Below are 12,974 nucleotides of genomic sequence, written 5' to 3'. Positions count from 1 at the left end.
TGAAGAGTCTGTCCATCATTTACCACTGTGATCAGCTCCAGGTCCTTGAGGTATGTCCTCTCAGTGTTCAGCAACTCTTTAGCTATGAAGTACGCGTTATCAGCGGGACAGTTCTGCAAAACCACACACAACACAGCACAAGTCATCAGTACAATATATCACTTCATGAAAACTGACATCAGCTATACTACAGTTGAGTTATAGAGATGGTTTATTATTAGGATGTCCATATTTTAGTTTAGTTTTTTTTTTTGTTCGTGGGCGGGGTTTCGCCTAAAAGTATACATAGCAAGTTTTTTGTGTGTGTGTATGTGTGTTTCTTTGCTTGTTTTGTTTTTATAATAAATAAAAATAAAAGAAGTCAATAGAACAGAAAAAGAATAGATAATGCTTGTGTTAGAAGGTCGTTATTTATAATAAATAAAAAGATAATAAGTAGAAAGAACAGAGAAAGAATAGAGAATGCTAGTGTTAAAGGCTCTTTTTTCTTTTTAAATAAAACAAGTAGATAGAATAGAAATAGAATAGTGATGCAAATGTTAGAGGGTCGATTTTTTTAAATAAAAAAAACAAGCAGATAAAATTAGAATTAGCATTATAATAGAGAGTGCTATATAGCACTCTCTATTATAATGCTTCATTTGACCCTTCATTTGACCCTTCATTTCGTCTTCATTTGACCCTCTAACTCTATAGAGTTAAAGGGTCAAATGAAGATGAAAGAGATGTGTTTTCAGCTGTTTCTTGAAAATATTAAGAACTCAGCTGCTTGGATTGAGCTGGGCAGGTCATTCCACCAGGAGGGAACAGTTAATGTAAAAGTCCATGAAAGTTTTATCATAGGTAGAATGCAAAATGTTTCAATACAAGTATTTCAGTAAAATGTAATTTATGCAATATTTCAAACCTTTAACCCACTTGGGAAAATCAACCTATGGCAACAGTTTAAAAGTGCCAAGACTTGGCAACCCTGCATCCAACAAGAGCTGCAGGAGTCAGATTTGACTGACCACAGGTCGAGAATAAGAAGAGATGACTGACAAGACCATGCTTGAGTATTTGCTGCTCAACAGATCCTGAGCTCATTGACACATATCTGATCTGGTAAGATGTGCTCCCTTTACACAGAGTGCGTGATCGCGAAATCAAAAGGGATTTAAATACTGAGAGTGGCTCCCTGATGCACAGGAATCGCAGGAGCTAAACGCATGTTGCGGGAGCAGGCGGCAATGGTCAGAGATTCAGCGGGAGCGAGATTATGAAAACAGCTGAATCCCAGACATTTTGGGTGATTAAGTGAAGTGAAATGTGGCCAAGTATGGTGACCCATACTCAGAATTAGTGCTCTGCATTTATCCCATCCAAAGGGCTACATTCCCTGCCGGAACGAGACTCGAACCCACAACCTTTGGGTTACGAGTCCGATTCTCTAACCATTAGGCCATGACTTCCCCAAAGCAGTTGATTAAGAAATAGGCCAGACGCATTTTTTTTAGGTCCAAAAAGAGGACATGTCCAGGGAAAAGAGGATGCATGGTCACCCTATTTATAATGCATATAAACTAAATAAAGCCACACTGACGTACATTTAAATGTAATTTAAATACATGTAGGATAATGTAATTGTAATATATTTTAAAATGTAATTTATTCCTATGTTGCAAAGCTGAATTTTCAGCATCATTACTCCAGTCTACTGTGTCACATGATCTTTCAGAAATCACTCTAAAATGCTGATTTGCTTATTATCAATGCTGAAAACTGTTCGTGCTGCTATGGTACCATGTAACAAATCTTTACGCTTTTGAGAACTATTGACTGTACAGCCAGTCACATAAACACAGTTTCCACTTGCTAGCAAACACACCCGTTCATCCACAGCTCTCACCTTCCTCCTGTTGTCCTCCTCCTCATCAGTGCGTATGGCACCAGTGTCATTCAGCATGGGGGAGATGAGAGGAGATGGCGTCGCTCCTCTACAGTCATCAGCGTGACCGTTAACTAATGTTACCAAAGCACACGTCACCTCTGAGAACGAGAGACAGACACAGATGAAGATCATTAGCACAGACCTGAGGCAGATTCCTATTATATTTATCGTTTTGATATGGGATGTGTGCATTTAGACTTCACTTTCACTTATTTTAGCATGCAAATATGCATCAATAGCAAAAAAAAGTACAAAAATACTATGGCACTGCTATGTTTCTCTTGAATATTAACCATGGGAGTAGCATGTTAATCTTTGAAGTACCATGGAGCACCATAGTACAGGGATACAGTGATCATACATGCATTTATCAAAGTTGCTGTACCATGGTAATGCCATTGTACTTTTGGTACGGGATATAAGCAGTAACAGTTCTTGAGTCTAAATGGGTAAAATAAATAATTGATAAATGCTAAATATGCATGTCTATGTTCATTGTTCCTATAGTCTAGTGTGCTTTCCCCAAATCTGTACTCCTACAGGAGGTTTTTCTCAGTACTTGCCCAAATCCGCCTCTTGGCGTTTCCTTTGAGTAGTGCAGTCATGATAAATGAAGCAGGTGTGAGTGCAGCCCGACACAGACACCAACACAAACCAGTGTGAGGGCTATCTTAATGACATACTGTATACTCTACCATTCAAAGCTGTGAACACGTTTCTCATGGCCTTCAAGCTCTGAAACTCAAAGTTTCAAATAGACAAGTTGGGCCCCTGTGTGAAACAGAAGTACACTTCAGCATCCTTTTAAAAAGAGTACTTATTATGGAAATAATATACTTAAGTGCGAGCTGACTGTAATGTTTTCAGAAACATTTCAGTTAACATGCGATTAAATGAAAATGTACATAATTAGAATTTATATTAAATGCAATTAGATGAACTTCAGTCTTCGTTTTTGAAATATGGTTAATGCGAATGCACTGATAAGCATTTATAGTAAACTAAAATATACTTTAATATGATTTCTATTGAAAATGGAATGTAATTAAATATATTTGTCATTACACATTTGTAATGATGAAATTGCAATTTGGTACATTTAAAATATATTAACTTTAAATGTTACATCTACAATACAGTTAAAATTATAATCAAGTACTTCACATGTGTTTTAGTATATTAATCAACACATCAAAATAAGTGTACTTCATCAAAGCACAACAAAAGATTATTAAAACAATGATAAACATATTACGTTAAAGTAATACTTTTAATTTAATTTGACATTCTGTACTTTTTAAAAGTGCACTTAAGTGTGTTAAGAAGTCATGAATGATTACTCTATTTAAGTACACTTAAGAGCATCTAATTTTATTAATATTATCTGCAAGTACAGTTTTTTTTTTTTAAATATATACTTTTAGATTTTAAGTACACTACAAGTGTACATTCAATACAATTAAGCACATTTATTTTTCACAAGGGAAACGCATCAACAAGTCGCTGGTATACAGTACATATGAACTCCATAAATACAGTTTAAAGTTAGTTAGTTGAGTGATAGCTGGATAAGAAGCTGAAATATATAAGACTTTTGATTTGTTTCACGTTTTGGCCACTACATAATGTTATGTCATACTTTTGACAACTTGAAAATATGGAAAACTGTAATAATAAGGAACGTGTCCAAACTTGTAAATGGTAGTGTATTTACAGCACAAACTCCATGTAAACCATCCAACATACAAACAATTCACACTACACCATACAAACATATAGTGTGAACTAATGCATGTATGCTGCACTTTATATACATACATGTGTTGACAGAGAGACAGTGAGACATGCGCTGTGCAGCCATAGCTAGCCGGGAGGGGGTGGGGGGTGTTGGTAGGAGTGAAAGGGAAGGGGGGTTGGATTATGAAAAATATGAGCATTATAAGCTTTAAAAAAAACAATTCCTGAGTCTTCAAAGGCCAACTGTAACTTTATTACACTAGTGCACAAAATACAGTGTTAAAAAGTCTATGTGGTTTATAAAGAGCAGCAGAACCAAAAGTCATTGAGAAGAGACAGGCAGGGAAACATCAGAACAGAGATTAAGCTTGAACAGTGCTGAATGAGACAGAGGAAGAGAGGGAACGACTATGTTCAGAATAGTATTCCAATAGTATTCCATTCTGAACATAGCCAAGGTGCGAGAAAGAACATCAACATGTCATTCACACAAATGAACAGCAGGTGGTATCATTTTTTTCAGGCCATAAAGCCGATTTATAAACAGTCCTGGTGTATAATTTGATCATTGTGTGAACAAACAAAAGAAGATCAGTCATGTCACAGACATTCATAATGATATTTAAATTTTCATGTGTGAAAAGTTCCCAGGACGCTCTGCCCTTTCAGCTTTCATTGAAATAGAACAGAATAGCCATATGAAGGGAGAGCATGCAGCCCAGCATTTAAAAAACACCATTAGTTACAAAGATTCATTCATTCCATTTTAAATGCCAGCAGAAAACATAACAAGCATTTATTGATCATAAATGACAAGGATGACAAGCTCAAGCGGTTTCAGGAAAAAAAAAACAGGGCAGGAAAGAAAAGGTATAAAACAATAGTGAATATCAGCCAAGAGTGTAGAGACATCAAAGCTGAGTGAGAAATCAGGCAGGGATTAGAAACTCATGTGCTAGATGGCATTATTTTTTTCTGGGAATTTTTGAAAAAACAAATAAATAAAATACCACAACAAGTATGCACAACCCTTTCCAATCCCTGCTGAAGGATAACAGGTAAACCCATGTGCAAGGTAAGGTAGAGGTGCTCAGCGAGGGAGAGAGAGTGAAACACAGTGAGACGCAGACACAAATGCTGTGACACTTTCTCTCTGTAGACTGAACCATCGTACAGCTTAAAGAGACAGTTCACTCAAAAATGAAAGTTCTGTCATTTCCTACTCACCCTTGTGTCATTCCAAACCCATATGGCCCATTGAGACCAATAAACTGTACACTTCTGTTGTTTTCTAAAAAAGCAGTGCAAACCATTCTTCAAAATTGTTCCTTTTGTGACATGAAGATGAGTATACAATGACAGGATTTTCATTTCATAATCTCAAATCTCTTACTGACAAGTACATTCATCACAATTTTGACACAATAGGACAAAACCCCCTTATATTCAAAATGGGTACATTCAAATCTACCTAATAAAAAAAGCATGCAGGATTTTATAAGTTTCCATTAAAAATGTCCAGTCTGAATCTGCTAATTTATCATAGTAAACAGAGATATTTCCGAGGCTCAGCCAGAAGGAAAAATGAGCCACACAATGAAGACGATGATATGAAGATCGTTTGCCATGATGAGTGAAACTTCAAAAATCACACTGTTCTTTAAATTATTCTATGAAGAAGCAGCTGTGAGTGCTAGCACAAATGTACAAATGGCAAACTGGCAAAGTGACGATTGAGAATATGAATGAAGATGAAGTTCTATAGCAGGGGAAGCCAACTCTGCTACTGGAGAGCTACTTCCTGCTACCTTCCTGCTCCATCCCCAATGAAATATACTTTATAAACATGGTGTTTAGGATAACTTAAAAGTTTTAGGCAGGTGTGTTGGAGCAGTGTTGGAACTGAACTCTGCAGGAAGGTAGTCCTCCAGGAACAGAGCTGCCTAAACGTGCTCTACACCATACTGAGAGCTAAACAAGCTTCAAAGGCAGGGGTGAGCAACTCTGGCCCCTGAGATCCACTTACCTGCAGAGTTTAGATCCAACCCTAATCAAACACCTGAACAAGGTGATCATGGTCTTCAGGATTACTAGACAGCTACAGGTAAGGTTGGAGCAAAACTCTGCAGGACAAAGGACCTTGAGGGCCAGAGTTGCCCAGCCTTGTTCTAAAAAGTACCACAATCATTTCAACTGTACAGTAGGATCCAAGTTCTAGTTCCTACAGTTATTAAAAAGTCTAAAAGTAATGGTTAATGCAGAGTGTTCCTCATAAAGGAGAGGCATGAAGGCCCCAAAAAGTGTTCTACCTCAGACTCATTCATATTACAGCCTCACCCTTAACAACTTTTAAAAACTAGTGCGAAATGATGAGTTGACAGTGCTGCTGGAACCCCAGTCTTCAACTCTAAGACTAAACCTAACCCTAACCCAAATGTCTGATTGGTCAACAGGAAAGTCGCTCCAGTATCAACAAGGATATGGATCCAGGAACATGTCTTACTTGGCAAAATCACGTTCACATCTACTGTTATGGCTCCTCGCATTTTTCCAAACGCAGAGATCTCGAAGTTACTCCGGGGAGTGACAACATAACTGAATTTCTGAAGTATTGCAGATTATTGCAGCATCAGAACTGTCAGTAATTAGCATTCTGTGCAGAACTTGGCACCACAAAAGCCCCCTCTTGTTCAAATACAGAGGATGGGTAAAATCCCTTCCTGCAAAACTATACAGAGTTTTGCCTCAAGAAAGGGAAGAATATCCGCCTTGTCACACAGCTAAGGCCATCTCAGGGTATAGGAAAGAACATTCAGTGAGGCATTGCCGAGAAGCACACCGCAATGACGTTTTCACACTAGCATGCTAGCAGTTAAACACTTGCATCCCTTCCTCATCACTGAGGTTCACACACCCTCCTTCATTGTCAAGCTCATCTAGCTGCAAGCTTCCGAACGAGTACTTGTTTCTGGGGAGGGGGGACGAACTACGGGTGGCTTGGTTTTCAAGCCCTAGCGAATGGCTGCAGGAGCCAGTAGACTCCGCCTCTTCAGAGTCACTAGTGTCTGTTCCACTACTGGTGGAGCCGTCAATCATCTGCACAGCCCCGAAGCGCCGGTGCGGGGAGCTTGGCTTGAGATTGGCCTTGCCAGGAGGCGTGAGCCCGTTGGCCAGCATTCGGCGCTCCAACATGGCCATTCTCTCGGCACGGGGGAGAACGGGAGGGTGTGGCTGATTCGAGACTCGTATGTTTCTTTCTAATTGGCTAACAGTGTTCTGGGACTTGTTTGCTGAACGATTCATAATTGGGGAGCAGCTACTAAATAGTCCGCCCCTTTCCTCCCATCCTGCTTTTGAACTAAAACTCCGCCCGGTGTGTCCATTATACTGGGCGTAGCTTAGTGAGCTGGTCCTGTGAATTGAGGAGGGGACGGGGCTAGAGGTCAGGCTCCTAGTGCCTGTGTGGTGGTTTAAGGAGCTTTTTGCGGCCAACTCTTCCAATAGTGTGCTATGAAGCGGCCCACATACCCTGCCTCCAAAAAATGACGACTCAAAAATGTTAGCACTTTTATTTGGAGAGGAGGGGCTGGGATAGCTGTGTGCAGGGCTTTCTGATTGGCTTACAGGGGAAAGAGGCAGAGACTCTTCCTGCCTGAACTTGCCCAAGTATCTGTCCTGTTGATGTGGCCGGGGCGAACCAAACCCTGTGCCATAAGCGCTGCCGCTGTTGCCATCACGTGTGTGCGAGTGTGACCTGCTGACCCGACCTCTGACTTCCTGTTCACTAAACTCTGCATCACTGCAGTCAATATACGGGATGGATGAGCTGCTGCCTTTAGCTGCACGGGACGCCAGACCTGCTCGATCGACGGGCGGCTGCTTAGCTGCCGGACTGCTGCTATCCTCTTGAATGGGGTACGTTTGGTCGCTGCATCCGTTGCGCTGAGTTGATGGGGAGGAGTTTCCGCCTGGTCTTACTACCGCAGAATCTTCTGAGCTTACTAAAAATGAGCCCTCCCAGCACTGCTTGACAGCCTGAGAGAGGAAGAGAGAAGTCCTTCATCAGTACCTACACATTATGGTTTCCAGAGTATTCTAGGTTCTACATGAGTAATGGGCTACCAATCACTGAAATTAATTGACTTGTCATTTACAGCAGTGCAATTACAATGGAAGTCTAGGGGCCAGCATTCCAGAGTGGGTAGAAGCAGAAATGTGAGGCTTGTTCCTGAGTTAAATTAATTTTTTGATCCATGCATTTTTTTTTTATTGTCTTTTTTTAGGGTGGAACTACATGGATGAATCTCTGGTTATGACAGCACTTGGCTAAGGGTGGAATTTGAGAATAATATTTTGCAGATAGTAACATCATGTCAATTTCTGCTATTCTTGCCAGGGCTGGATTATAAACGGGACCATTGGGATCATTGCCCCGTGGCCTCCAAAGCTTCAGGATGCCAGGCCCTTCAGCCAAAGAGGGCTGAACACTAGGCTCCTCTAGGGCCCAGTCCATTGGTTCAGTCATTCATTTTATTTTGTTATTTTTATTATTTAAGATAAATCATACTAATTTAAAAGTGCATTCAGTAGTTGTTTAGCTAGCATTAGTGTTGCTGTTCTTTGTGTACTGTAACTACTAATACCGAAATGGTGGTAGATGCTTCACTGCCATCTATCGCACGGATCAGCATGATTGTCTATGAGTTTTATGTAAATTACCCTGATACTAGTGAGTTTTAGAGAACAGATTACACAGTAATTAAACCCTTACTTGTCCGACCAAAAAGAAGCAACTTGGGCATCACTACTTGGGATATTTTCAGTCAAATATTTCCACCTTTTTTAAGCCATGCTGAAGTTTATGACTGTTTTTGTCATTCTGTCTACTGGCTTCAGACATTTTTTACTTCTTCGGCCATACTGGTGATTCTCCTGTTGTCTTTGCTGGTAAATTACGAGGTTACACTTTATTTTAAGGTGTCCGTGTTACAGTGTAATTATACAATTAAGTACTGAGTAATATTAATTAACTATATCTACTTACTATATGGTTGGGGTTAGGATTTGGGTTTGGCTTAGGGTTACTTGCATGTAATTATGCATAATTAATTGTTATTATAATAGTAAGTACATGTAACGTGTAACTAGACACCTTAAAATAAAGTGTTACCAATTACGATAATAGCGTACACACTGAACACTGAAAACAGTGTTCCATTGTCTAACTTTTGCTCTTCACATTACCAAACTACACTATCCTACTAATGCATCTATAGACACTTCTTAGAAAATTATTACAGTACAGTCTTCATTATGTTTGAGTTTACAGCCATTCAGATTCAGACTTTTCACAAAAACTCCACAAAAATGCATTTCCTAAGTATACAACTTGGCACTAAACGACTGAATGCACCTTTAATATCTATCCATCCATTTCTGAAATATTTTCTGTGCAACATAATATCATGCAACAAATGATTTAGAGTGAGCTTAACATCTCAGTAACACTTTTTAGGGTCTCTTAACTAGTTACTTATTAGCATACATATAACTAGAATATTAGCCATTTATTAGTACTAATTAAGCACATATTAATTCCTTATTCTACATGACCTTATTCTACATCCCTAATCCTACCCAATACCTAAACTTAACAACTACCTTACTATTAATAAGCAGCAAATTAACTAATCTAACTATTAATAAGCAGCAAATTAGGAATTTATCGAGGGAAATGTCGTAGTTAATAGTGAATAAGTGTTCCCTATTCTAAAATGTTACCAACATCTCTCGTAGTTAAAAGTGACTTGAAAACATTCATAAGTGCAGACACTAACTTGATTTGGCACTTGGTGACGCAGAGGTGACAGGCTGCTGCTATACTGCACTCTACTATGTTTCCTGAAAGAGAAAACATCAGACATACAAACAATGAACCACACAGCCTTACAAGTTTCTACTAATTAAACATTAAAGGAATAGCAGTGGTGAACTCTTGACTTTCCGTTCATTATAATAACAGATCAGGCTCACCTATCAAAGGGCAGTTTTTTAAACTCATTTTCCTTCACATAATCTATCACCTGCTTCTGTGTCCGCCCGCTGCAGAGAAGAGGGGGTAATTAGTCCAACTGAATTACACAACATGTTGACAAGAGCAAAATAATACACTACAGTTAAAATTATTAAGTATTTTACATGTACTTCAAAATAAGTGTACTTCTAATCTTTAAAGCATGACAAACAACTATTGAAACATAATGATAGTACTACACTTAAGTGGCCTTTTATCTGCAAGTACAGTTTTAAGATTTGATGTGCACTACAAGCGCACATTCATTACAGTTAAGTACACTTCTTTTCACAAGGGTTCACACTTCACCTACAGACAAATACACATATACATGTTACCAAAAGCATTTAATCAGGTTTAGCACCTGAACCTGAAGGATGAGCCCCTGCTAAACAGCACCGGTTTAGGTTTGGGTCTGGGCTCCTCAAAGAGCCTGAAGAAGGCATGATACTCCACACAGATCTTCCAAAACATTTTACAGCAGTCCCGACACGCCATCAAAAACTCCAGAGTATCTTGATTAACATTCTGCTACAGGACGAGACAGACAGAGACACCATGTCACAATTCGGCATGATAAATGTGCGCTTAATATAATGACACATTCATACAGCATGAAACTCACGCTAGGGTCTGCTCTCAGTTTGATAAGGAACCTCCTTCTCTTGAAACTCAGCTTGCGTATTTTAGACCAGTTGAAGTCGTTGATCCTGTTGTGTCCCTGAGTAAAACACAACTTGTGTCATGCTGTGGTTCATATATACTCATGTGTGTGTGAGAGAGAGTGTGTGATTGCATGCACCTGAAACACGAGGACGCTGCCGTGTGCTACAGCCAGGCTGAGTTTGGATCCTTCTCTGTCTTTAGCAGGATGGAGTCGGATACCGTACATCTCCAACCTGCACGCCACCTCCAGCAACCGGTAATCTGACCCTGCGGGAGACTGTCCACTTAAACACACACAAACACAAAGTTATGACACTGACTGGTGTTTTGCTATATGCTATAATGTACTTGATTCTGTAATAATTTATACTGTCACAACAACATCTACTAAATGCCCTCTGAACATCCGACACTTAATGGTCACATTGCAGGTGAAAAAACAGTATACAAATTATCAAAAATGACTTCCAGAAGAAAAAGCACAATCAAATTAAATGGATGTTGGCAATCTACTGAAAGTGTGCAGTCAGCGAGCATTAATATTTGTTTGGGAGACTCACATGTGTTTATGGTGGAACTCCATGATTTTGTCCATCAGGGCCATCTGGTCAGGGATGTAGTTGGTGTTAAGTAGATGCTGTCTACACTGAGTTTCCTCAAAATCACCAATCTCAGCTAAATAAACACACACACAGGTTCACTATGAGTAAATGACAAATGACTGACAGGGATTGAAGACAGAGACAAAGAGATAGAGAAAGTATATAACTATTACTGAATGATTGTCCTGCTGGATTACAGCATGCGTTAGTTGCTCCTGTATATATACAGTATACATAATTCGCATAGCAATAGCTAGTTGTACAAAGATTTTCTCTTTATCTGACATTTAATCACTATAGAAAAAAATTTAATATTAACAAGTATAAAATAGTCATTCCATTTTTCAGTTTTACACAAATTGTAGTGCTGACTGCATTTGTCAAGCTCAACCATTCAACCCTGCTACTAAAGCTATTGGTAACATTTTATTTTAAGGACCAGTTTCCACTATTAACTAGCATGCATATTACTAGCACATTGTCTGTTTATTTGTACTTATAAAGCACATATTAATGCATTATTCTACATGACCATATTTTAGATCTCTTAATCTTTCTCCATACCTAAACTTAACTACTACGTACTACGTACAACATATACGTTACTAACTGTTGATAAGCAGCAAATTAGGAGATTTTTGAGGCAGGAGTCGTAGTTAATAGTTCAATCATGACAACTCTCTGAAGATTTTAGCATGGTGATGGATATGACAATGTTAATGTATTTGGTCTTGGCGGAATAGATCTGCTACGCTGCTGCTGCTGCTGCTGCTGCTGTTGGTTATTGATGTAGTTGTAGATTATTGCTGCTGCTGTTGGTTATTGTTGTAGTTGTAGATTATTGCTGCTGCTGCAAGCAAGTACAGGAACTTGCTATTGCCAATGCATACGGCGATACGGTGCTGTGAGTATTTAAGACATACTGGTGCTGCACAAATAGCATATAAAAGAACCCATAGCAGATCTATACAGGTGGAGCTGGGGAAGGTGGAGGGTTTCAGAGGACACATATTAATGCATTATTCTACATGACCATATTTTAGATCTCTTAATCTTTCTCCATACCTAAACTTAACTACTACGTACTACGTACAACATATACGTTACTAACTGTTGATAAGCAGCAAATTAGGAGATTTTTGAGGCAGGAGTCGTAGTTAATAGTTCAATCATGACAACTCTCTGAAGATTTTAGCATGGTGATGGATATGACAATGTTAATGTATTTGGTCTTGGCGGAATAGATCTGCTACTCTGCTGCTGCTGCTGCTGCTGCTGTTGGTTATTGATGTAGTTGTAGATTATTGCTGCTGCTGTTGGTTATTGTTGTAGTTGTAGATTATTGCTGCTGCTGTTGGTTATTGTTGTAGTTGTAGATTATTGCTGCTGCTGTTGGTTATTGTTGTAGTTGTAGATTATTGCTGCTGCTGTTGGTTATTGTTGTAGTTGTAGATTATTGCTGCTGCTGCAAGCAAGTACAGGAACTTGCTATTGCCAATGCATACGGCGATACGGTGCTGTGAGTATTTAAGACATACTGGTGCTGCACAAATAGCATATAAAATAACCCCTAGCAGATCTATACAGGTGGAGCGTTTCAGAGAAACTCTGAAAGCGTGCTGCAGGAATCTCTAGTGAATGCTAGCCAGCCATATAAATGCAAGGCAGTAAGCTCATTGGCTGAACCAATCAGCTTGTGCCAAGTCGTTTAACTCTCTGAATATCATCGGTTATGTTAACAATCTGTCACCTGCGCCATCTAGAGTTTCATGACTGAACTATATATTTAATTAATAGTGAGAATTGGACCTAAAAATAAAGTAAAAAAAGTAATCAAATAAATAAAAAAATATATATATTTCTTTAAATGTATGGTACTGTAAATAAAAGTTTATAATAGTTTTACGTTATACATTTTTTTGTGTGTTTGTATGTTTTTATGGTTATGTGTATATATATATATATA

General features: G+C 38.8%; 1 protein-coding gene across 1 annotated transcript in view; it reads right to left on the bottom strand.

Annotated features, from left to right (window-relative positions):
• Nucleotides 1-12,974, bottom strand: part of LOC107549748 (FERM, RhoGEF and pleckstrin domain-containing protein 1-like) — a 49,291-nt gene that overhangs the window by 10,257 nt on the left and 26,060 nt on the right. The window contains exons 7-16 of the mRNA XM_016230924.1: nt 10,967-11,081; nt 10,543-10,690; nt 10,366-10,461; nt 10,105-10,268; nt 9,701-9,769; nt 9,505-9,568; nt 6,534-7,702; nt 6,171-6,262; nt 1,889-2,028; nt 94-113 (exon numbers count right to left, since the gene is read on the bottom strand). Coding sequence (XP_016086410.1) covers nt 94-113; nt 1,889-2,028; nt 6,171-6,262; nt 6,534-7,702; nt 9,505-9,568; nt 9,701-9,769; nt 10,105-10,268; nt 10,366-10,461; nt 10,543-10,690; nt 10,967-11,081 — 2,077 coding nt within the window. The remainder of the gene's footprint in view (nt 1-93; nt 114-1,888; nt 2,029-6,170; nt 6,263-6,533; nt 7,703-9,504; nt 9,569-9,700; nt 9,770-10,104; nt 10,269-10,365; nt 10,462-10,542; nt 10,691-10,966; nt 11,082-12,974) is intronic.

This window comes from Sinocyclocheilus grahami, unplaced genomic scaffold (genome assembly GCF_001515645.1).
Source record: "Sinocyclocheilus grahami isolate Dianchi unplaced genomic scaffold, SAMN03320097.WGS_v1.1 scaffold380.1, whole genome shotgun sequence".
Taxonomy (NCBI): domain Eukaryota; kingdom Metazoa; phylum Chordata; class Actinopteri; order Cypriniformes; family Cyprinidae; genus Sinocyclocheilus; species Sinocyclocheilus grahami.
This window is presented reverse-complemented; position numbering and strand designations above follow the sequence as displayed.